Consider the following 25,493-nt stretch of genomic DNA (forward strand, 5'->3'; position numbering starts at 1 on the left):
TCATGTCTTCAGCTGTACTGTCAATCAAGGCCTAAAAATGCCCAAAAGAAATCTAAAGGAATACAGTAGTTTAAAAAATGAAACGTCGTCCACATAGACTAGGACATTGTTGTTTATGGTGTACATTGGGTTATTATATAGAAAAAAATCAAACGCGTGATGCATGGAAGAATGTGATAATACGATAAAGAGTTAAAAAATGAAATCAAATGAGAAGACCTTAAATGAAAGTCGCAGCTGTTCTGGCTTCTTTTCCTTAACTTAAGATGAGGAGGTGCATGTTCATGTCCAATCATCTCGTCATACGTCTTCCATTGAGACAGCCATACAGATATAGGTGGATTTTTTTTTCTCCAGTTTAGGAAACAGAGCAGGAAGACTGTTCTGGAAAAGTTGTGCTGCTGCAGAGGGCAGGCTTTCCTAAAGTTTCCTGGAAGAAAACAACATTCAATATGGTAGCCTTAGTTTAACACCTCCATCCATCTGAGAGAGAGGTAATAATGGCAGCCTGACTCATCCTCGGTGGCCTTTCAATTGTTTTATCAGAGTCTGTTTGAGAGTCAACGCCTGGGCTGGAAATGAGCAGCGCCGTGGAATGCATCATTAGGCCAGAGGGATATCGGTCCGCGTTGAGAAACTACAACGGAAAACTATTCAGATCCTTTACTTTAGTAAAAGTCTCGAAGTATCATCAGGAAAATGTAGTGAAAGTATTAAAAGATAAAGATAAACAGAGTCTGTAGGGAACGCACCGGGCAAAGCAGCAGCTCCACAGCGCTGTGAGACGACGTAGTATAAGTGAGAGACATTAGTAGAGAGTAGTATGTAGAGACAACAGTAGAGAGACAACAGTAGAGAGTAGTTTGTAGAGACAACAGTAGAGAGTAGTATGTAGAGACAACAGCAGAGAGACAACAGTAGAGAGTAGTGTGTAGAGACAACAGTAGAGAGACAACAGTAGAGAGTAGTATGTAGGGGGGGGGGGGTGGGGGGGGGGGAAACAAACAACGTAGAGAGAGTATGTAGAAGTCCGTAGTAGTAGATACAACATAGAGAGACAAACTAGTAGAGAGATGCACAGTAGGTATCTGTAGAGAAACGTAGAGAGACACAGAGAAGTATATGTACACGCGAGGAACCAAATATAGTAGACCCATTAGAGAGTATATTGAGAGGACACAAGTAGAGTAGTTATGTAGAGACAACAGCAGAGACAACACGTAGAGAGGTAGTTATGTAGAGACAACCGAAGAGACATCAGCTAGAGGGTAGTATGTAGGAGACAACGTAGAGAGACAACAGTAGAGAGTAGTATGTAGAGACAACAGTAGAAGACAAGAGAGTAGTATGTAGAGACAACTAGAGACAACAGTAAAGAGAGTAGTAGTAGAGACAACAGTGAGAGAACCAGAGAGAGTACTATGTAGAGACAACAGTAGAGAGACAAGTAGAGAGACATCAGTAGGAGTGTCATGTAGAGACACAGTAGAGGGACAACAAAGAGAGTATGTAGAGAGCAAACCGAGTAGAGAGACAACAGTGGAAGAGACAACGTAGCGGAGAGACAACAGTGGAGAGTCGTATGTAGAGACAACAGTTTAGAAAGACAACAGAGAGTGTAGTATGTAGAGAGAAGAGACAACGTAGAGACAACAGTGGAGAGAAACCAGTGGAGAGGAACAAGTGGGAGTAGTATAGAGACAACAGTAGAAGACAACAGAGAGTAGTATGTAGAGAGACCAACAGAGAGAGACAGGGCAGTAGAGAGACAACAGTGGAGACAACAGTGGAGAAGTAGTAGTAGAGACAACGTGGAGAGACAACTAGTAGACCACAGTGGAGAGTAGTTGTAGAGATAACGAGTAGTTGGGGGGGGGGGGGTCAAAACACCACAGGACTGTCACCAAGAGACCAGTCATTATTACGGCCATTACTGTAAACCAACCAACCAGTTCTCTTACGACCCTAACTGCCTTCTTGTCCCGCTTCCGAAGCCAGCGCGTCTAAAACGACGCCAAAGGACACTGTGTGCGTCAGTAACAAACGCAAGGCAAGACATAAGCGTTGTTTTTGAGGCCCCAGGGAGAGACGTGAGAAGAGTACCCCACCCACCCAACACCCCCCCCCCCCCCCCCCGCCCCCGCCCTGCAGCCGGTCTAACATAGTCACTCTGGTGTTTCCATGGACGTTGCTCTTCTTTTCTTTTCACTTCATCTCAATTCATCTCACACCTCTACCAAGGACACAACGAGTCCCAGGCTAACTAAAGCCCATTGATTTTGGCGAGGTGATTTATAGGTGGCGTGTGTGTTAGGGCAGGCTTGATTGTGTAAGGGGGGGGCTACACCGTGGCGCTTTAATGAGGGTAGTGACACAGGAGCAAGCTCCCCCGTCCCCCCCAGTGGACGAGCCGCTAATATAACGCTGCTTTACTCAACGACCAAAGCATTTAAAAAAACATCCGTCTTCGAACATTTATTCTCTCACATTTTTTTCTTGAAACTTTTTCCTATTAATTTATTAGGGGAAATTATACTTTCAATTCTCCATTCTCCATCAATATATGGGGCTGGGGGCAATTAATGGGGCTGGTTACTATCTTTAATGACACTTGATAATAGAAATGTTTTGAAAATAGTATTTTTCTTGGTCTTTTTCATAGATTTTGTGAGTTATAATACAGAATGTGGTACTCAATAAGAATACTGCAGAGATGACTCCATTTTGGAATAAAACCCAATTATTTGAAATCTAGACAAATCATCTGAAGCCACCAGATATGAGGGAGACAACTATTGAAATATCAGTATGATAGAAAACCACGTCTCAAACCCCCTGAACCTCGTGAAGGACTCGGCTTAAAGGGTAACCTACTTTTTCTGTTTTTTTACCTGGACGTTATTTTAAGTGACTGGAAAAACTGTTCCAGTACTAAGCCAGAGCTATGCTATTAATAATACAATAATTAAAAATACCAAGAAAGCAGCTGGGCCAGATGAGTGCAGCTCTTTGCGCTTTGCTGTAGACACTAGTCTCGCTTTGCCGGACTCTCCTCCAAAGCAACCCAGAGGAGGGTCTGGATAGTCCACATAGCAGTCAGGGATGGGAGGAAAACCTGTTGGGGTTTATGGCATTTCTTTAAACCAATCACAATCCTCATGGGGGTTTTTAAGCGCCACATGGAGCAACAGTGCCTCTGCATCATGTGGGACATGATCCTCGGCCGTCCCCCCCAACGGGTGAGGTCTGCCGTGTTTTGTACTTTCTATACCGACAATGTTGTACAAGTACACCAAATCAATACATCGTAAAATATTCTGACTAGAGTAAGGTGACCAGATTTCTCAGACAAAATCCGGGGACATTTTCAGCTCCGATAAGCGTATTTACCTCCAAAACAAGTAATGTTTTTTATTTTTGTAAAACTTAAAACGGGGGCACTAGACCTAGAGCTGTTCTTATAGGGGCTGACCCCCCCCCAAGGTATGATCTAGACCCACCCCTGCTGCTACTTCATATCCACTCCACTACACCCAAGATAGAAAGTCTAATATTTCAAGATAAAAAAATCCATCCATTACTTCAAGATAAAAAGTCCTAATATTTCAGATTAAAAGTCCTAATTTAAGATAGAAAGTCTTATATTTCAAAAATATAAAGTCCTAATGGTCTAAGATTTCAAGATAGAAAGTCCTTATAGTCCTAATATTTAAAGATAGAAAGTCTAATTTCAGATAGAAAGTCCTAATATCAAGATAAAAAGTCCTTATAGTCCTAATATTTCAAGATAAAAAGTCCTAATATTCAAGATAAAAAGTCCTAATATTTCAAGATAGAAAGTCTTAATATTCAAAATATAAAGTCCTAATAGTCCTAATATTCAAGATAGAAAGTCTAATATTCAAGATAGAAAGTCCTTATAGTCTAAATTTCAAGAAAAAGCTTAAATTTCAAAATAGAAAGTCCTTATAGTCCTAATATTTCGAGATAGAAAGTCCTAATATTTCAAGATGAAAGTCTTAATATTTCAAGATGGAAAGTCCTAATTTCAAGATAAAAAATCCATCCTATACTTCAAGATAAACAAGTCTTATATTTCAAGATAGAAAGTCCTAATATTTCAGATAAAAAATCCATCCTTTACTTCAAGATAAAAAGTCTAATATTTCACAAAAGATAGAAAGTCCTACTATTTCAAGATAAAAATCATCCTTATACTTCAAGATAAAAGTCTTATATATTTCAAGATAGAAAGTCCAAATTTCAAGATAAAAAATCCATCCTATACTTCAAGATAAAAAGTCTTAATATTTCAAGATAGAAAGTCCTAATATTTCAAGATAGAAAGTCTAATATTTCAAATAGAAAGTCCTAATAGTCCTAATATTTACAGATATAAAAAGTCCTAATATTTCAAGATAAAAGTCTAATATTTCAAGATAGAAAGTCCTTATAGTCCTAATATTTCAAGACAGAAAGTCTTAATTCAAGATAGAAAGTCTCAATATTTCATTAATGTTGTATGTTTACTGAACTACTGACAGCTTTTGCTTTACTGCTCAAGGCTGTTTCTGCAACAGCTCCTGAGAATCGAGACAACAAAAAAAATACTGAGCATATTTTCCTTGACAGTGATGCAGTATTAAACGAGATCGCTGCAATGTAAATTAATAGGATTATTGTCCAGCTTGTATTTGTTATTAAAAGTGCTTGTTTAGCTGCAACAGACTCAGATTAATATTCTAAGTGTCTGACACCCTTAGGGAAGGAATTCTAAGGAGGTCGACCTTTCTGTTAAAGATTAAGATCCTTTTTAAAACAAAAAGTCCGCGAAATTGCGTTCGCTAAACCCACCAGACTCCATGTAAAAATCAGTGATTGTAGCATCGTAACACACGGCTTCTAAAACCTCTCTGAGCACCGCGGGCTCTGGCTGTCTGGAGCCTGCGTGTGTTGGGTGTGCGACTATCGGCTCCGTTTTGTCCGTTTTTTCTTTCTTTCATTCCAATTTCGGGTCTTTCAGTCACAGTGAAAACCGGGGACATTTCCGGGGACAGGTAGCCAAAATCGGGGACTGTCCCCGGAAACCGGGGACGTCTGGTCACCCTAGACTAGAGACCCTACAATAGCATTTTTATACCAAAACCTGAACTTGCATCTCTGCCTCTAATGTTGATGAGAGGTCATTTGGACAGCTTGAGCCACATGGCGTGAACAAAGTGGTCTAGAGGATATTATTGCTTTTGAGATTAATACTAAGAAAACAGGAAGTAGCATTCGGTTCGCCATTTTGACTCTCATAATACATTTAATATGTATTTTCTATATGGAGAAATAAATGGACTAGTGCCACATACCACTGCATTTGCAGCCTGAGCTAGTTTTGCAACACCCATCCCTACATGGGCTTTTGAAAATATAGAAAAAATTAATGGGAACCAGTAGCAGCTGGGCTTATTGTTGCGCTCCTTGTCAGTATTGGATTGTTGCTGTTGTCATGGGAAATGAAAGGCTACACAAGAACAACACTTCTGAACTCTGGCACTCCAGTGATGTAGTGTAGCAGTTAAAATGTTGGGGGACTCACGGGAGACAGTTTGGGGACAAAAAAGAAATTCTGTGCCGAAGAAATAAAGCGATCTGGGCTTTTAGTTTCAAAAACATGATGTTTTTTGGAGCTCCCCGCCTGGTGAATGCCCACGCCGTCCAACTCCACCTTCGGGAGGATTCTACTTCATAGTTTACACATCACCTGCTCGCCTGCCAGAAATCAGCTGTTCTTATAATATTTAATGTGTATGTGAGTGTGCAGTTCATCTGGATCGAGTCACACAACGGAACATTCTGATTAATAGTGGATTAATCTATATCTACGACGTTTCCTTTCTGGGATTGTTCAAGTGCCGCTGGCAATTCCTCCGGATGTCCGTCCCCGTCCTCTGTCTCTGTGTTGGCGTTCTAACCTCTGGTGGATTTCAGACTATAGTTCCTCTGTCTCAGTCTCTCTGCAGGGTAAATCCAGACAGCTCTACCTACTGCTGCACTCTGAGACTATGGTTACCTGGTCCTCAGATCTCAGCAGGGTAAATCTAGACAGCTAGCTAGACTATCTGTCCATGTGAGGACATGGTTACCTGGTCCTCAGGTCTCTGCAGTAAATCCAGACAGCTAGCTAACTATCTGTCCAATCTGAGGACTATGGTTACCTGTTCCTCAGATCTCTGCAGGGTAAATCTAGACAGCTAGCTAGTACTATCTGCCAATCATGAGGACTATGGTTCCTGTCCTCAGATCTCTGCAGGGTAAAATCCAGACGCTAGCTAGACTATCTGTCCAATCTGAGGACATGGTTACCGGTCCTCAGATCTCTGCAGGGTAAATCCAGACAGCTGCTAGACATCTGTCCAATCTGAGGAATATGGTTACCGGGTCCTCAGGTCTCTGCAGGGTAATCCAGACAGCTAGCTAGACTATCTGTCCAATACTGAGGACTATGGTTACCTGGTCCTCAGATCTCTGCGGGTAAATCCAGACAGCTAGCTATACTAGCTGTCCAATCTAGGACTATGGTTACCCTGGTCCTCAGGTCTTGCAGGGTAAATCCAGACGCTAGCTAGACTATCTGTCGCAATCAGAGTTTTCTGTTGACGACTACATTTCCTTCCTGAGACTATTTAGCAGCGGCACCGTGGCTCCGACCGGCACTAAGCACGACCCAAGACATTGTGATTGGTTTATAGAAATGCCAATAAACCAGAGCAGGTTTTTCTCCCATACCAGAATGCTATGTGGACTAGTCAGACCTTCTTTGCAGCGCTGTGGAGGAAGGTCTGGTCTGAGACTATTGGAGCCCTAACAGAGACACACATCAATGTTGGAGAAAGAAGCTGATTGGATAATGTGGAGTGGACCTTGAGAGGAGTACTGCTTATGGGATCTTGCGACCACCCAGCCAGACCACGTGCCCGTGCGTGGTGTGACCGCCCTGAAATGAGAACCGGGTGAGGCTGGCCCAGCTTGGCCGTCAGGCTGACGTCCTGTTGCAGGAAAGGGGAACGGGTGAAATGGGACTTGGGCTGGCCCAGCAACAGGAGATCAAAGACTGTTCAGACCGGAGACCTGGGTCCGTTGCGGCCGACAGAGCCCAGGAGTCCAGGGCACGAAGGGAGGCGGACTCTGTGCTGGCATCAGTTGTGCTTGGTGCTCAATCGCAGGAGCACTGGGCTAGAGTGCTGTCAATCTCACAATGGGGATTTCCATTGGACCAGAGGACTGTCACCAGTCTTCCCAGCCCTCGTCACATGACCAATTCATGTTTCCATGACGACTATCCAAAATTCTGACCCAGCACTGGAACTGTTTTTTGTTTGTTTTTTAAGTGGCAGACTGAGCCTCTAGAAAATACGAATTCAGAGATACAATTGGTTTAAAACAAGTGAAATTCATAATGAATGTGGCGTTTTATATTTCAGAATTACCTTGTGTTCTATCCTATCAATATTTCTCATACTTCTAAGCAGATTGTCTATGCTGTATTCTGATAAATGTGTCAAATTCATATCAGCTGTGTTGACATGGCAATAAAGTATAACAATATTCTACAGAATTGAAAAAAAGAGCAATACACATTTGCCTGTGTGTATGCATTTACAACATATTTTATATATATATATATATTTTTACATTTGATATTTTTCCACTTTAATATTTTATTATTATGTTTGTTGTTGATCTTGTTTACATTATTATTCTGCTTTTTTTTTACTTGGGCTTCACTTATCTGCTTTTTATTGCCTTGTGAAGCACTTTCCAACATTTCTGTTTAGAAGTGCTCTATGAATGCAGTTAACGATTATTATCAGGGTTATGACTCCGTCCAGTTTCAGTCCCTCGCCGTTTGGGGCGTCCTACAACCTGTCCGCAGCGATTCATCATCCAGCGCGCAGGTATCGAGTGAAGTGCCAATGCAGCGATCCCGTTACCTTCAGCGCTCATTCTCAGGGACTCTCGATGACGGGACATCTGGGGGCCTAATGGAGACCAGGGTAGGTTGATTTTTAGTGCCATCAATACCGCCTCGGTGTCCTCCTGAGCCACAAGACTAATGGCTTTGTTCATAGGCGTAGATTTTGGGGTATGGACAGTAGTCTTGGACAGCTGGAACTGTCCCGACCAACATTCGTCCAGATCTGAAAAGACCTGTCCAACCAGAGTTCCTCTACGCAGAGATGCCCGGTCTGGGAGTTACCTGGAGGCCGCCAGGAAGGGCCCCGGGCTTTAAAGCCGATTTGAGATTTCATGTCTGTCACGTGATGCCATGGGGCCCCAAAACCCTCTTTCCTATAGACTTCCATGTTAAAGGGGGCGTCTTTGAGCGTCACATCCCCCCAAAAATGACTCCTTTACAATCACAGTTGGATCCATTTGGTCCGATAACATAACAAGAGTTTCTTAATTAAATAATTGAATCCATTTTTAAGCTGGGGGGGGGGGCGCTAAGCAGGAAGTTGCCGGCTTGGTCTCTTGTGCGCCTGCTCTATGAGCCCCACGGGGGATCCTCCAGCTCCCCAGAGTCCTGATGCTTTCTGGTCCTGCTCTACGCCCTGCCCCGCCACTACTATTCCTTCTAGTCATAATCCTATTATCTTTATTGTTACTAAAATTGCCACCGTTCATGATTCCAACTGCTATAATGATTATGGATCGTATTTCTTATCGAGTCTTCCATTGCCCATCCCAGAGAGATCTGTTCAGAAACAGTCCGGACCGGGTTAACGACAGAGCAGTGACTAATGTGCTGGATTCCTTAATAAACAAGCTAAAGCTATGATTATGATAGAGCTGCACAATATATCGTTTTTTTTATAGTCATCGCGATATTAACCGGCGCAATAAACACATCACAAAAGACACTCAGAGAACTCTTTAACATCTGTTTATGTATCGCAAGTAATATCGGTATTGCAACACAACAATCTTATCGCGTATCACACATTTTTCACATACTGTGCAGCCCTAATAAAGAATTCCATAGGACAAGTGGATTAATAACTGAATTCAGATTGTATAAAACGCTCCTTCCCCATCCTTGCTCTTTTTCTATTGGACGACAGATCAGGAACCTCTGTTATCCTCTCTCTATCCTCTCTCTCTCTCTCCCCCCCCCCCCCTCCCTCTCATCTCTGTCTCTGTGATGCTCCTGCTGTGTCTCTGCGCCTTTGACTCTGAGGCTTAATAACAGACAGACTGGTCTAACTGGCTCTGATCCACCTTAAAGGGTCCAGCTGCTGTCCAAATACTTTGCTCGGGGACCTGTGGATCACATAGGGACCAGACACCCCCCCCCCCCCCCCCCCCCCCCACCCCAGCTCCCCCTCCCCATGTCTGGATCCCAGAGATGCTGAATCCATTGCTTTTGGAAATCAGCGCACAGTGAAGAAGTTTGAGAGAGACTGGAGGAAGCAGCGCATCAGCAGAAAAAGTGTGGAGAGAGGAGAGGAGGGGGGGGAGGGTAGGGGAGGGTAGGGGGGCTCTGCTCGCTTCAAAGTCCACTCAACATTCTCAACAAAGTGTAGCTCGGCTACAGTTTTTTCTTCCTTTAAAGGGTAACCTCTCAGGCAGCAAGATTCCGCCCAAAAGCAGACAGCCGGACCGCGCTGCGCTCACGCGGCTGGTCGGCAGGAAGCGGCTGGTGGCGGCGGGGGTCCTGGGGGTCGTCATGGTCCTGCTGCTGGTCATCCTCATCCCGGTGCTGGTCAACTCCGCGGGCACAGCGGCGCACTATGAGATGCTCGGCACCTGCAGGATGGTGTGCGACCCGTACGGAACCAAGTCCCCGACCAGCACCGCCGCGGCGGACCCGGTCCGGGACAGCGGTCTCGTGCAGTCTCTGCCCACTTTTATCCAAGGTCCGAAAGGGGAGCCGGGGCGTCCGGGAAAGGCGGGTCCGAGGGGACCTCCTGGCGAGCCGGGATTGCCTGGTCCAGCGGGGCCACCTGGAGAGAAAGGTGAATCGGGCAGACCGGGTTTACCGGGCCCCCCGGGACCGAGCGCAGCGGCAGGTGCGATCAGCGCGGCCACGTACAGCACCGTGCCCAAGATCGCGTTTTACGCAGGGCTGAAGAAGCAGCACGAGGGCTACGAGCTGCTCAAGTTCGACGACGTGGTGACCAACCTGGGGAACCACTACGACCCCACCACCGGGAAGTTCACGTGCTCCATCCCCGGGATCTATTTCTTCACCTACCACGTCCTGATGCGCGGAGGGGATGGCACGAGCATGTGGGCTGATCTGTGCAAAAACAACCAGGTAACACAACGACACTGCGCGCAGTGAGCTGCACGAGAATTCAGGGTTTTTAAAAAGTAAAATTAAAATTAAAAAATCAAACTCATTTACGTGGGTTAACGTAGTTTACACTGCTTTTAAATCACCCCCAGTCTGCACATATCTCCCTCCCGACAGCCTGATATAAAGTCAGTAACTGACTCTGTGTGTGTGTGTGTGTGTGTGTGTGTGTGTGTGTGTGTGACTGGTCATGGACCACAGCTCGGTGGGTTTAACGGGACAAGGGGTCCGAGGTGAGCCTGTGAAGACGTCTAATTGGCCCAGAGAGGTCAGAGAGGCTGGACTCTGGAAACGGAGTCCCACAGGGTAGCAGGAGCCCCGTGGGCTTTTCCACGTCTGAGATATGATCCTCATTTAATCTGCTCCTTCTGTAGCTATGTTCAAATATCATTACATCAAAACAAGAGGGGCCTTTTATCTGTGATATCATGTCTCCATCTTTTCCATCTCCATCTCTTTCTCCCCCAACAAACACCGGCAACATCATTTTTGCAATAAGCCTAAAACTAATGGAGGAAAGTTAAAGTCAGCCCTGCATTAAAAACTGTAAGCCGACTGTAAAGAGGTCTTCTTAAAGGATTGGACTTGAGTTCCTCCCAGGGTATACGTGATAATATTGAACATCGCGATAACGATATTACTGGCGATACATAAGCAGATATTAAAGCGGTCTCGGTTCTGCTGCTTCCAGTGTTCTGCTAACATACAACCAACTGCTTGTTGGATTAAATCAAATGAAAGGAAATCATTTTTCTTTTACATAACAAATTGAACAGTGAATTAACCATAAAAGGAAGCACTAAAAAATAATAATCACGTTCTGAAATGCCGTTTTCTGAGTGTCTTTCCTGATGTGTCACAGCCTTTCCAGATGTGATGTCACAATGACGTTGACAAAAAACGATAATCGGGAGTAGATATCGTTTGTGCATTTAATCCATTGTAATGACACATGATACCAGTCATGCTTGAGTTGGAAATTTGTGTCTGCCTCACACACTGTCAGCGGTGTAGTGTACGATACGCTAAGAAATCTCCAGGGTTCCATGGACCCACTTCAAAATGTGCAATGATACGCAACGACATACTTTTATGACAGAACGTTCTCTTCAAATATCTGCATTCACAAAAGTACAGGGTGGAGTAATGTGACAGAAAAGTTACACCAACACTGCAGCGCATTTTATCCTCGCTGAGCACAGTGTGTAGTGTGTGTGTGTGTGTGTGTGTGTGTGTGCGTGTGTGTGTGTGTGTGAGTGTGTGTGTGTGTGTGTGTGTGTGTGTGTGTGAGTGTTCCACCTACACTGACGCCAGCATCCTCCCTTCACCGCACATTTAAGACTAATATTATTTTAATTTGTCCTCGTTTCTTTTGGGGTCCACTGGGGTCCAGGCTCAGGTCCCGGATGTGAAAGCCCCCCCCCCCCCCCCCCCCCCCCCCCCCCCTTACTGCTTTATGTTCCATTATGTTTATGATATAGTTTGAATCTTATCTGTGTTTTCCTTCTCTTTCCCCCTAACCCGCCACATACTGCGTGCTGGAGAAGTGCATCCCATTTAATTCTGTTCACTTTATTTAACCCTCATTTTGTCTTCCTGTTTATTAATCATAAAGTATGCATTAATATCACATATTACACCTTCATTCCAACTTATTACCCCATGGTCAATAAACCTCATTTATGTGAAATAATACATAATATTTGAGTAAGAAAAGGCAGAAATGATGAATTATTTTGATGGTTGAGATCAGAGTGTTTATGTTGAGGTTAGTCAGGGTACTGTGTTTAAATAAAGTTTTTTTTATTTTTTATTAAACAACATAATCCCACCGGCCTGTTTGTTAACGTGAACAGAAATGACCAACCAATGCTGTGCTAAACTCGGCTTGGTGCCAACTTCATTCAAAAATATTTTTAATAATTTCATTTAGTGAAAAGAAACCCACATTTCTCAAAACGGGTCAAAGAGGGTTACGTGCATATTAATGAAATGCATGATTTTACACGGCTTTCAAATGTCAGAATAACCAAAAGTATTTGTCATCTGTAGTCCCCCGGCCTCGCTGATTGCATGTTTGCAGAAAATACATAAAACGCTAATAAATGAATATATACCTAGGGCTGCATGAAATGGCCTAAAATCAAAATCACCATTATTTTACCTCGATACAATAAACTAACGATAATAATCACGTTGTTCTAAATCATATTTATTTAAAGCCAAAATGTTTCCAGATGACGGACTTTGGGGGGGGGACATGTTGCTCATTTGACTCGGACTCTGTGTTTCAGTTATCCTCCGTTATGCTTTCCATGCGTCTGATTGGTCCGGGCGAAGTCACGTGACTTCCCACGCGGTAGAGTTTTTTTTCGGAGAAAGTCAGGAACACGTTATCGGAATTGAGGTCATGGGAACAATACGGCGATACCAGCTTCAGAATTTGGATGTTGATAAATATTTGATTAATTGCCCAGCCCTATATGTATATATCTATATACATATTCATAAAGCAATGTCACGCTGCTCCATTCCAGTTTAGTTTATTGGTTTCTGGAATATTGTTGTGTGTGTTATAAAGATTGGTGTTCAGCCTTTTAAACGTCATTTTCATTGAGTGCTTCTCAGCCTCATTAGTCAAAATCCCATAAATCTCTAATTTTCAAAGGTTATTGATGATGCTTCTTGGAAATGTCTGCTTGTCCATAGATAAATATCTGATTTCACATGTAATACCACCTCACTTTTGTAGTAATGGCCCTGTGGCTCAGCATGAAAGGAAGTTTTCGCAGAATTATTGGTGTCTTTCTAGATACATAATTCAGTGTTTGCCCTATCACGATGCTCCAAAATGATGTTACAATGCACAGTTAATTACAGTAGAATAACGTTGACGTTAAAAAGGGTTCCAGGCCCCCCTGCAGCTCTGGTCCTAGAATGGCCCCTGTTGGAATGACGAGGCCGCCCGACCCCCCCTGTGCTGTGTGAGTCCCGCTGCCAGGCTGTCAGCAGCAGGTCTAATCCGTGGGGCAGAGCGGTGTTTTCGGGGTCGCTCCGGCGAGCAGATCCCCCCCCGCCTGTCAGCACACTGCACCGCTGCAAACATGTGTGGGATTAAATCCGCAGGGCTGCACACTGTGACCAATCAGATGCTGCCGAAAGACACGTCTCAGGGGCAACACAGTTCTGTGTAAATGAGTGACAGAATGCCCGTTGCCTTGGGTTGGCTTTACTATTTCTAGTCATAGTTCCATTGTCTTTATTGTGACTGTTATTGCCACAGTTAAGCGGTCTAGACCTGCTCTATCTGTAAAGTGTCCTGAGATAACTCTTATAATGACTTGATATTATATATCAAATTAAACTGAACCACATTAACCCTCAGAGGTCGAAGGGCATTTTCTCGATGTTTACATATCTTCTTAAATCATCGAGTGGTGGTCCATGACCCTTCATTTCAAGGGTATTCGAAAATAACCTGATCCCCATACCAAAATGTTTTGGAAAAACTCATCTTTCTGTATAGTGAGGCTTAAATTTGTTCCGGAGAAATGTATAAAGAAATGATTTGGCTCCAAAGCTGAAAAGATTGCTTTTTGGAATTTCCTCAAATCTTATAAAGGAGAATAAGTGAAAACATTGTTTTGTCTTTGGTTCACAGTAGTACATAGTGTAATATATGAATAAAATAGTAGGGTTGACTTTTGGTGCTTTCACACAATATTTTATTCAGGGAGATTTTTTCAGCCATAAATTGACTATGTTTAAATGCATGCACAAAAATAGTGTGATGTTTAAACAAATCTGCAATTCTTCCAATATTCTCATAATTTAACAGACTTCCTGAAAACGGGGTCAGGATGTGCTCTTTATTATCAATCTAAACAAGGTCATTGTACAGCACGTATCTTGATGTATAGGCCAACAGTTTGAACACACCTTCTCATTCAATGCGTTTCCTTTATTTTCATAACTATTTACACTGTAGATTATCACTGAAGACATCAGGAGGCTGTGGTAGCCATGCTGGTTCAGTAGGCCTTCAATTTGGAACAAATCCCCAACAGTGTCACCAGCAAAGTCCCCCCCACACCATGACACCTCCTCCTCCATGCTTCACGGTGGGAACCAGGCATGTAGAATCCATCCGGTCACCTTTTGTCCGTCTCACACGGCAGTTGGAACCAAAGATCTCAAATTTGGACTCTTCAGACCAAAGCCCAGATTTCCACTGGTCTAATGTCCATTCCTTGTGTTTCTGGTCCAAACAAATCTCTTCTGCTTGTTGCCTCTCCTTAGCCGTGGTTTCCTAGCTGCTATTGGACCCTGAAGGCCTGATCCAGTCTCCTCTTACCAGTTGTTCTAGAGATGTGTCTGCTACTAGAACTCTGTGTGGTATTCATCTGCTCTCTGATCTGAGCTGCTGTTAACTTGTGATTTCTGAGGCTGGGGACTCAGAGGAACTTATCCTCAGTAGCAGAGGGGACTCTTGGTCTTTCTTTTCCTGGGGGGTGTCCTCATGTGAGCCAGTTTCGTTGTAGCGTTTGATGTTTTTTGTGACTCCACTTGGGGACACATTCAAAGTTTTCGCAATTTGCCCGACCGACTGCCCTTCATTTCTTAAAGTATTGATGGCCACTCCTTTCTCTTCCCTTAGCTGATTGGTTCTTGCCATAATATGAATTCTACCAATCGTCCAATAGGCTGTCGGCTGTGTATCAACCTGACTTCTGCACAACACAACTGATGGTCCCAACTCCATTAATAAGGCAAGAAAGTCCACTAATTAACCCTGACAAGGCCCACCTGTAAGGGAAACACATTTCAGGATACCTCATGAAGCTCAGTGAGAGACACCAAGGGTTTGCAGCACTACCAAAAATGCAAAGGGGGGGGGGGGGGGGGGGGGGTACTTTGAAGACTAGAATGTAAGTTATATATATATAAAAATATAAATACTTATATTTTCAGTTACATACAGTAAATAATTCCACGTGTTCATTCATAGTTTTGATGCCTTCAGTGATAATCTACAATATAAATAGTGATAGTTAGAGAAGGTGTGTTCAAACCTTTGGCCTGTACTGTACATTATGATTTCACCATGATATGATTCCTTTGAAAGACAATAACTTGTCACATTGGAATATTGCACAGCCCTAAGTCCAATCATAAATTATAAAAATATGAATCTGCTACATAATGACTTTTTGTTCATTGTAAATCAGGCTCATACAAAATTTGTAAAAAAAAAAAAATGTATGTAGGACATCTGACTAATTTTTTTACATTAATTGTTCTTCTTTGATGAATGTAAACATCTCTATACAATGTGCATACAGCAATATTCATACAACCAGAGTACTAGAATCAGTCCAAAGAACATTAAGGCTAAAGATATGGATCCAAATGTGTTTCAGACATTCCCTTTGTTTGATAAAACTGGAACAGTTAAAAAAAACCAAGTGGGGGCTGAATAACAGGCCGATCAGGCAGCTGCAAAACTTTATTCATTTCAATAGTCCCAGTTAACGCTGCTTGCAAAAGTGTGGGGGGGGGGGGAGGAGTAAAGAACATATTCTACTTATCAGTGGGGCAATGTACATTTACTCCTACAGTGTACATACAACCAAATGTTGAGGTACTTGTACTTTACTTGAGTCTTTTCTTTTCATGCCACTTTCTACTTCTACTCCGCTACATTTCAGAGAGAAATACCTGATGATGAACATCTGTCCTGTAGGGTAACATTACAGCTTGTTTCTCCCTGATGATGAACATCTGTCCTGTAGGGTAACATTACAGCTTGTTTCTCCCTGATGATGAACATCTGTCCTAGGGTAAATTACAGCTTGTTTCTCACCTGATGCTGAACATCTGTCCTGTAGGGAACATTACAGCTTGTTTCTCCCTGATCTGAACATCTGTCCTGTAGGGTACACTTACAGCTTGTTTCTCCCTGATGCTGAACATCTGTCCTGTAGGGTACATTACAGCTTGTTTCTACCTGATGTGAACATCGTCCTGTAGGGTAAAGTACAGCTTGTTTCTCCCTGATGCTGAACATCTGTCCGTTAGGGTAACATTACAGCTTGTTCTCTCCCTGATGATGAACATCTGTCCTGTAGGGTAACATTAAAGCTTGTTTTCTGATGATGAACATCTGTCCTGTAGGTAACATTACCGCGGTTTCTCCCTGATGCTGAACATCTGTCCTGTAGGGTAACATTACAGCTTGTTTCTACTGATGCTGACCATCTGCCTGTAGGGTAAACATTTACAGCTTGTTTCTACCTGATGCTGAACATCTGTCCTGTAGAGTAACATTACTGCTGGAACATGTGTATGTTCAGAAGTAGTTTCAGTTGTCAACAGAAAACTCTGATTGGACAGATGGTCTAGCTAGCTGTCTGGATTTACCCTGCAGAGACCTGAGGACCAGGTCACCATAGTCCTCAGATTGGACAGATAGTCTAGCTAGCTGTCTGGATTTACCCTGCAGAAATCTGAGGACCAGGTAACCATAGTCCTCAGAAATCCACCTGAGGTTAGAAGGCCAACACAAAGAACACTGAAAGTAACAGACATCCGGCTGAAAAGATTGACATCCGGCGGAATTTCCTGCGGCACCGGAACAATCCCGGAAGTGGAATTTCGTGGATAGAGTAGGTAATGTGAGCACAGAGAGTCGAGCAAGAGAGAGTAGGTGGACTGGCTCAGAACAGACAAGTGTTGGCGGTAAAGCAGTAAAGTTGTTATGTGGTGGTAAATGTTCCATCTAGGTTTCAGTTTGACTATGAATCAAAGGCTGCAGCTCATCAAGACCAGTAAAGTATGTCACGTTTTCTATGTCTTGCTTCCCAGCTGCTGGGTGAAGTGAAGACAGTTGGCCTCCATGTAGTCTTGCACAGTCGACCATAATACATTCAGATATAAACATTTCTTTAAGCCAATGGGAAAGTGGTGGTTTTCAGCCTGCCTTGGAAGGGGTCCAGTGGTCTGGATCAACAGAAGTACACATCCAAGATAGTTGAGATAGCGAGCTGCACGCTGAAAATGGCCAGTTTTGAAGAACATCTGGATGGTGCAACAAGGCAGGCCTGCTTGGTTCTGATTGTAAAGATTTACAGTGAATAGATTTACGTCATTCCTTCTCTAACTGGGACGTTTTGGGTCTGACTGGTACACTCTGGTAGGAGCCAATGAGGTTTAACCATGTATCCAGCTATGTACGTTGATGTATTGTGTCATCAGTTAACTTTATTTGATATCGTATGTGGTATTTTCATTTGTAGGGTGCAAAATGTTCGACCAAAACCACTGAGCTACACCCTTGTAGTATTTGGTATAAAGCCTCTTCATTGCTTTGACTTCACTCTGCTTAGACTTGTGAAACCAGAGAACTAAATTTATGTTCCAATGCAGCAGTGGCTCCGGTCTGCTGTCGGGTAGGGACCAGCATTTCAGTTCATATTCAATTTTTCAATTCAATTTTACTTTTAGTGTCAAATCATAAGAGTTATTTAGAGACACTTTACAGATAGAGCAGGTCTAGACCACTCTATAATTTACAAAGACCCAACAATTCCAGTAATTCCCCCAAGAGCAAGCAGTTATTGCAACAGTGGCGAGGAAAAACTCCTTTTGGAAAGAAACCTGGGGAAGACCCAGGCTTTTGGTAGGCGCTGTCGGTGCCCGTTGGGGGGGGTGATGAACAGCGGCAATAACAGTCACAATAAATATATTGGTACCACTACTATAAATAGTAGTTGCAGTAGTCTATGGCGTAGCAGGGGATAGCAGGGCACCTAGAAAGACCACGGTGACAGCTGCAACCATGATTTAGGTTCATCCTAATCCCGCAAAAACTGCATGCCAACTGTCTTGGTCTCATCTCCACCGCATTTTTACTCAGATACAATGGTATATTGTATTTTAATTCATTATAAATAACACTAAATTCCCTCTGCATCTAATTGGATGTGTTAACATTGTTACCCTGATTGGATGTAAAACTTCCTGCTTCAAATGCAACCAATAACTGGACTCATTTCTAATTTGAAATTTGTTACTGTGCACCCCCCCGCCTCCCTCTGCCCGAGTAACACACACTCAAAAGAAAGGGAGTGCAGGAGACAGGAGAATCTCTTGTTTTCTGGCACTGGTCTGGTCTTGGTCTTGGTCTTGGTCTTGACTCAGTCCTGCCTTGCCTTGGTCTTGGTCCTGACTCTCGCTCTCAACTCCTCAAAGTCTTGGTCTTGACACACTCTGGTCTTAGTGATGACTTGGTCTTGGTTTAGATGGTCTTGACTACAACACTTAGACCAGGACAGGTATTTTGAAGCATGTTCTCGTGCAGCTACCTCTTTGGTACTGTTGGTTCTAAGTTCTAATGAGACGTGTGTTGCCGACTTACTCATTACTCATAGCTGCCTGACCTATCCCTTACCCTTAGGTAGAGAAACTGTTGGTGTGTCTTGAAAATGACCAGTCTTGTAATTTATGTGTGAAAGGAAGTGAATTCTCAGAATTCATGTCAGTCCAAAAAGCTGAGAAACAGACAGGAAACATGGGTAGAATATACGACATACAGATCAGCTCCCAGACACAGTTATATGCTGAGTCATAGGGAGTTTTCACACATACCCCATTTGGTCCGGACTTTTGGACTTTTTAGTTTGATCCAAATCAAAATTAAAGGTGTGAAACCTCCCCTGGACCTTATCAAAAGACAATTCCAAATTTTGCTCTGATGAAAAGAGATAGTCTTGGTCCGACGTAGTTTTGTCACATATAGATCTTTAGTGCGCTTGCATAACTGCAGAGTAAAACCAAAACTTACGGGATCAAATGTAGACAATGCAACATGAACCCTGGTCCAGACCTTGGTCCGGATTTTCAGGTGTGAAAACGCTGACAAACATGAGGTCACCTGGAATGGAATTTGTATATCTGTATTGATCACACCACCAGCACCACCGTCATGCAAAATCCTCCTGTTTGTTGTACACAAAAAATATCAAGATCTAAAGGGTTTGATTGGGTGACTGAGCCCATGTAGGCTCTTCCGAGGAGAACCCTTTTCCATTTGGGCTGTTACTTGTTGAAGACCTTGTCCACTCCGCGTGAGTAGCCGTCAGTGTCTGGTGTACATGCTCAGCCACATACTACTGCATGCATAGCCTTAACTCTCAGTCTATGTACTTGCATGCATTTTAATTAATTTTTTATTTTAAGGACAACACACATTATTCAACATTTCTGTAAATGCGCCAGAGTTTGCCAGCTGGCCTGTTGTCAACTGCAGTCCTTTGGCGAGATGTTTGGAGACCTTGCATACATCTGTTGGATGACTGAATGACTGAGAAACAGGGCTGAAAGGGTCTGGGGGTAGACCAACACATCGCTTCCATGTCATCGACATAAGGATGTTTGGTCAGGATCATTTGCATCATAGTCGTCAAAAAGTGACATATGGTCAGGTGCCTTTGGCGTTTGATAGTGATGCAAAAATTTCCCTTTTTGCATTTAGTGTCTCAGTCGGACGCAGCGGGGCTTCCCTTTTGGCGTCATTTTGCTATGTGCTTGGCGTTACTTTTTTGACGCTCTGGTTCGGGACCGATTTGACAGATTTAAAAAACATTACCTTAAGAAGAAATTAAGACCGGAGTGCTCGGAAGTTTAAAACAAATCCTGAAGGTGCTCTTTTGGAAAGTGAACACAAAACCATTCTAAAAACCAAAAGGCCATTCTGCGTTGCTGCCATTTTAAGGCATTTCTCCATAGTGCCTTTGACCTTGCATGTCTTTAAAAAACATGCACTGACATGCTGCACAATAGCGGGACAAGTTTAGGAAAAGATTGTGGGTGGGGCTACAAAATGGACATTTGTAACCCCACCCACACAAGACAAGAACTGGACACAAACCCACTGTCTTCTAGGGGAAAGTCCTGTGTTGTCCCCAACCAACCTCCTTTTGATTTTTGGTCTTTTGTAATCTCTACTGTCGTCGCTCTCAATACTACGTCATCTTACGGTATCTGATGCTGAGACACACTGATCAAGCGTCAGGATTTGACGAGTTGGGAGTGGGAGCTGCCCCCCCGCGACCCAACACGGGATAAGCGGATGAAGATGGATAGATGGAGTAAGACTAGACAGGGTGCAACACTGAATATATCAGCTCCGAGTGGACAAAAGCAGGGCTTCAGACTGTTCTTATGAGATGTTTACGTAACGTGTGTGTGTGTGTGTGTGTGTGTGTGTGTGTGTGTGTGTGTGTGTGTGTGTGTGTGTGTGTGTGTGTGTGTGTGTGCGCATTCCTGCAGGTGCGTGCCAGTGCCATCGCCCAGGATGCGGACCAAAACTATGACTATGCCAGTAACAGCGCTGTGCTGCATCTGGAGCCGGGAGACGAGGTCTACATTAAACTCGACGGGGGCAAAGCGCACGGAGGCAACAACAACAAGTACAGCACCTTCTCCGGATTCATCATCTACGCCGACTAGACAGCAGCACACGCTCAGCCCTCAGCAAGTACAGGCCTCAGTCTGCCCTCTACCAATCAGACGCTCAGACTTCCTCTTTTAAACCTGTGCGGACAAACCAATACCCCAAAATAAACCTTTGTGACCTGCTTAGTATTTCATTTTTCTACATCCTGCTAACATCACTCTCCTAAGTTGCAAGTGACTTTGGACAAAAGCATCAGTGAAATGGTTAAATGTTGGGATCAAACCATATCCTCTCTTCATACCATTACCATTACGTCACACTTACAGCTGATGTCGTTGTGTTGATGTAGTCCTGTCACCGAGTGATTGATTGGTAGGTAGAAGATGGGCGTGTTTGTGCATGTGTTTGGGGGGGGGGGGGGGGGGGGTTGCAGAGATTCACTAAACATCAGTAAGATGTAGCCTACATGTAGCCTAGTACTGTTATTTCAGTTATAAGTCCAGGATGAGGTGTTTGTAGAGACAGCATTAAGAGGAAGAGTTATCATCATCACTCTTAAATCTGATTGGGCCACAAGCTGCCTGTCAACCAATCGAGCTGTCTTTTTAAAAATTAAGTGGAAAAGTAAAAAATGTGATAGAAATGCAGCAGCTAGTGTTCAGCTATAAAAACCGACTGTGGAGGACTTTGTGCAATACTTAGTATTAATAAAGCATAAGTACTTAGTATAATAAACTATATCCACAATGATAATTAATGAGAAAGCCCTCAGTCAGCGTTTGTGGTTTATTTCTCTTTTTTGATTTTATGTAGATAGCACGGTAAAGCTGGCAACACTTGAAGTGCATTAAGATACACTTATTATAAACATAATTACCTCTTTTATAGAATAGAATCATTGATAAAATCAATATATAAACAAATAACACTTTTTTTAACCTGATTTGTTTATATTCTCATGTTTTAATTTGAATGATCTAATAATGTGATTCCTCATCATTGGTTTGTAGCAGCACTTCCTTTAAATTTTTATTCAGATGTTTTCATCAATGCAGATATGACAATTTGAGCATTCTTAACCCATGATGTAGGGAACTTGATTTATGTCAAGCATCAGAGAGGAAGAATGTTCGGGAAAAATAAATCTGGAAAACTTGATGGGTTTTTTCTGAAGCCTGCTGGGGGGTGTTCAGGGCAACGCTTGGTGCAAGAGGAAAGTATAGGCAGACATGTTAAACTTCATATGGCGGTCGCAAGAACTGCGTCCAGAGTGAGGGTGTGTCCCAACATCTACACTTACATACATATCCACTCCATGGAGCAGTTCTTTCCTGTCATTGGTTCCCTGGTCTGTTGAGACTGAGGATGTGCAGACATGTACCGAGCATTCCTGCCAATGAATTCCCACTGCTCTGATCTCCAGGTAGGGCTTGAGCAAAGTCAGGGAAGAAGACTGCATGCTAGGAAACATGGACGTTAACAATGTTGGATTTAAAATTCGTGGCTTTGCAAATTTTTTGATCAAAACTTAATGCAATCAACACTCGTTTGACTTTAAAGGACCTAAAATGTGCATTTACTGCAGGTAGTGTGTCCCATGTTGGAAATATGCACATAGTACACTTAATCTACACCTAATACCGCTTAACTAATGGGTTGATTCCACCAAAGGTGTGGGGGGGGGGGGGGGGGGGGGGGGTGCTGCTCCACTCCACTGGCCGCTTGATGGAATCGACTGTTTCCCAAGTAGGTGACGTAGTACCCTATCGTGGAATGCACCTGATTGGATAAACTGGAACTGGAAACAACATGGCGGCTTTTTAAATTTTTTTTCGGTTATTCTGTTTTAGCGATCCGCCAAAATCCATTTCTTAACAACATTTTGTGGGAAAATTCATGCTGCATGGACTCATTTATATTAACAATTTGATCTTCCTGATTGGACTGATATAGCATAACTGGCACTGTCAACATACATCTTAACTATCATATTCTTTTATCGATAGATACAATTTGCATAATATGTTCCTTACTTATACATACAAATAATATGGTTTAATGTAGAGCATCTAGATATCTTGGCTTTATATGGCTATATTAATTTATTACTTCTCTCAGCTCCTGGATGTGTGTTTTTATGTAATGCTGGATGGTTGATCCTACTTATTTGTTCCAACAAAACATCTGAGCCCAACTGTGCCATGCACAGAATTTGCATGAGTTTTTTATCAAGTGTGCCCCAGTGGGCTCTGATAAACTTCCATGTGCTCATGATCTCAATACTCAAAATTCACAGTACACAAATAGGCACTTGACTACTCGCCAAAGTGTGAGTATACACACCTAACAACCACCCATCCCACTGAACTACGCTCCACCTACTTCTAGAAACAGTCCAACGTTTTAGGAAATCCAGCCAAGACAGTAGCTTCTTGGGCTGCAAACAAAAAGGAAAAAAATCAGTGATCAGCTCCTTGGCTTCGCTAGGTTTGTTAAGCGGCACCAGATGCTCTCCTCTCGATGTGAAGTCTCATCGTTGTTTGTTGTTTGCCGATGATGGTAGTGTCGTTCCTAGTCTATATCGGTGATATTTCCTTTACGTGGTGGTTCCCGTTCCGCCGGATGTCCCTCAGCTTTTCCTTTCTTTGTGTTGGCATCCTAAACTCGGATTGTTTCGCGAAACATCCTCTGAGCTAGAACGGACAATCAAACTATATTCATCTTCTTTTGAGTGAAATTCTCATCCCACACTACGTACACACGTTCCACCAAAACAGGTTCCTTGACCGTGATTGGTTTAAAGAAATGCCAATACGCCAGAGCACATTTTTCTTCTATTCAGGAATGCTGTGAGGACTAGCCAGACCTTCTTGAGTAGCGCTGTGGGGGAAGGTCTGCAACATGACCTGATGCAGTTCGGACTTGTGTTTTTAGTTCAAATCCTTAACCTGTGACCATCAACAGTTGCACAGCTTTTATTTAAACTCAGTTTGGACTGGCCTCTCACTTGTGTTTTTGACAGTGGGATTCAAATATAAATCATCTTATAAGTATCAAAAGTAAACAAAATACAGATACAGAGATACATCTATAATTGCTTTGTGTTATCACTGAGGACACAGAGCTCACGCCCTTAATGTTAGTTATATTTATATTCTCTTTTGACTCAATATATTTTTTGAAGATATATGTTGGAAGATACAGGAGGATTAGAAGGCTGTAATCATCTATTAACATCATACCGGTTCAAATAATGATTCAAGTATTTGTGCTAAACTAGACTAAATATGTCATACATATACATATACATATCATGCATTCACATACCACTGTGGCTAAAACAGTGTGTTTCCCAAAATGTCACACACCCACACGCCATATTCCACATTTGTGAACTCCTGTTCACTAAATTATGTTAATATGTAAGCTGCGTTATCTCAGTGCTTCCTGAGATTCTCTGCTGAGTTATTAAAAGCGAAATATGTCAAAAGGTTGTTGGTCATTGAGAGTAGTGGTTGGCATCTCACTCCCAGAGGCTGCCAGAGCAGCAGACTGCATGTGAACATATTCTCTTTTTGTAATCTTGTTACAGTAATTCCCATATATGATATGATAGGGTTGGAACTGGCTAGAAATGTAGAAACCACATTTAGGAGTTTCTTCACACAACAAATAAAGTGTTTTACCAGTTCCAACCACGCAGCCACCGCCATGGCTGAGTGGCTCCAGTGTGTCGGTAGCCATGTCGAAGATGTTTATGTCAGCTGTTTTCTTGATTGGCTTGTGTTTCTTCCTACTTCCGCCTGACCAAATTTGCAATGTGACCTGAAAGCACCTTGCAGAAGTAGAGAATAACAATGTATCAATGTACAGTGTCATGTATCTTAAAGATAGAAACTGTGGTTCACTGGAATTATATGTAAATACTGTAGTGATACAAACTGTTCATATTTTATCTGCATATCCCATGTACAGAATGCAAGAAGAGAGGGAATGATTTTACATATTTTATTAATCAAACAATCAATAATTCAGTAATCACTGATTGTCTTGAAGTTATAGCCTCAACAGTGTATTGGTGTGAAAGGCATATGTATGGTATATACAGTGTCAGGTGTGTGCAATATTATAAAATCTTTACTCTTCTTCTCTCTTACAGCAGTCACCGGTGTACTGTTACCTCAACAATGTCTCCATTAAATGGACAGAAGTAACTCTGCGTCTGTGTATTGATTGTTTGATTTGTTTATTGTGAGTGTCCAAATTACAAATGAGCTTTCTATTTATCAAGTAAAATGAATGGAATGGTATTATTGGAGACATATTTATAGAAATGCACCAGTAACCAGATGTCCAACTGCTCCCATGCTACAAGCTAATACATGTTAACAAGCTAATACACTAGAACTGCAAGCCGTTATGATGGGGTCCAAGCCTCCGTGGGGTCCAAGTCCCTCCTGATGACCCGCAGAGTCCGCGTTAGCCAAACCCAAACCGCGAAGGCGGTGAGGCAGCAGCCGGAAATTCACCTGTGAGCTGCAAGGTAAATTGAAAATTGAAAATGCAGACTTCCCCTTTACATTCATTGTCTACATCCATTCTAAAAGCATCAATGCATTTGACTAATCAGTGCAACCTTGTAGGCTTGGCCTCAGAAGTGGACCTAGATCGTAGCTTCCAAATATCGTG

At 42.8% G+C, this 25,493-nt stretch overlaps 1 protein-coding gene across 1 annotated transcript; it reads left to right on the top strand.

Moving 5' to 3' along the window:
• The first annotated feature begins 9,230 nt into the window (after nt 1-9,230).
• c1ql3a (complement component 1, q subcomponent-like 3a) lies at nt 9,231-25,023 on the top strand. The gene is made up of 2 exons (XM_032510812.1): nt 9,231-10,309; nt 20,678-25,023. Exons 1-2 carry the CDS (start codon nt 9,719-9,721, stop codon nt 20,855-20,857), a joined length of 771 nt encoding a protein of 256 aa, XP_032366703.1. The 5' UTR covers nt 9,231-9,718; the 3' UTR covers nt 20,858-25,023.
• Nucleotides 25,024-25,493: the final 470 nt, after the last annotated feature.

The sequence above is a fragment of the Etheostoma spectabile genome, unplaced genomic scaffold, assembly GCF_008692095.1.
Source record: "Etheostoma spectabile isolate EspeVRDwgs_2016 unplaced genomic scaffold, UIUC_Espe_1.0 scaffold272, whole genome shotgun sequence".
Taxonomy (NCBI): domain Eukaryota; kingdom Metazoa; phylum Chordata; class Actinopteri; order Perciformes; family Percidae; genus Etheostoma; species Etheostoma spectabile.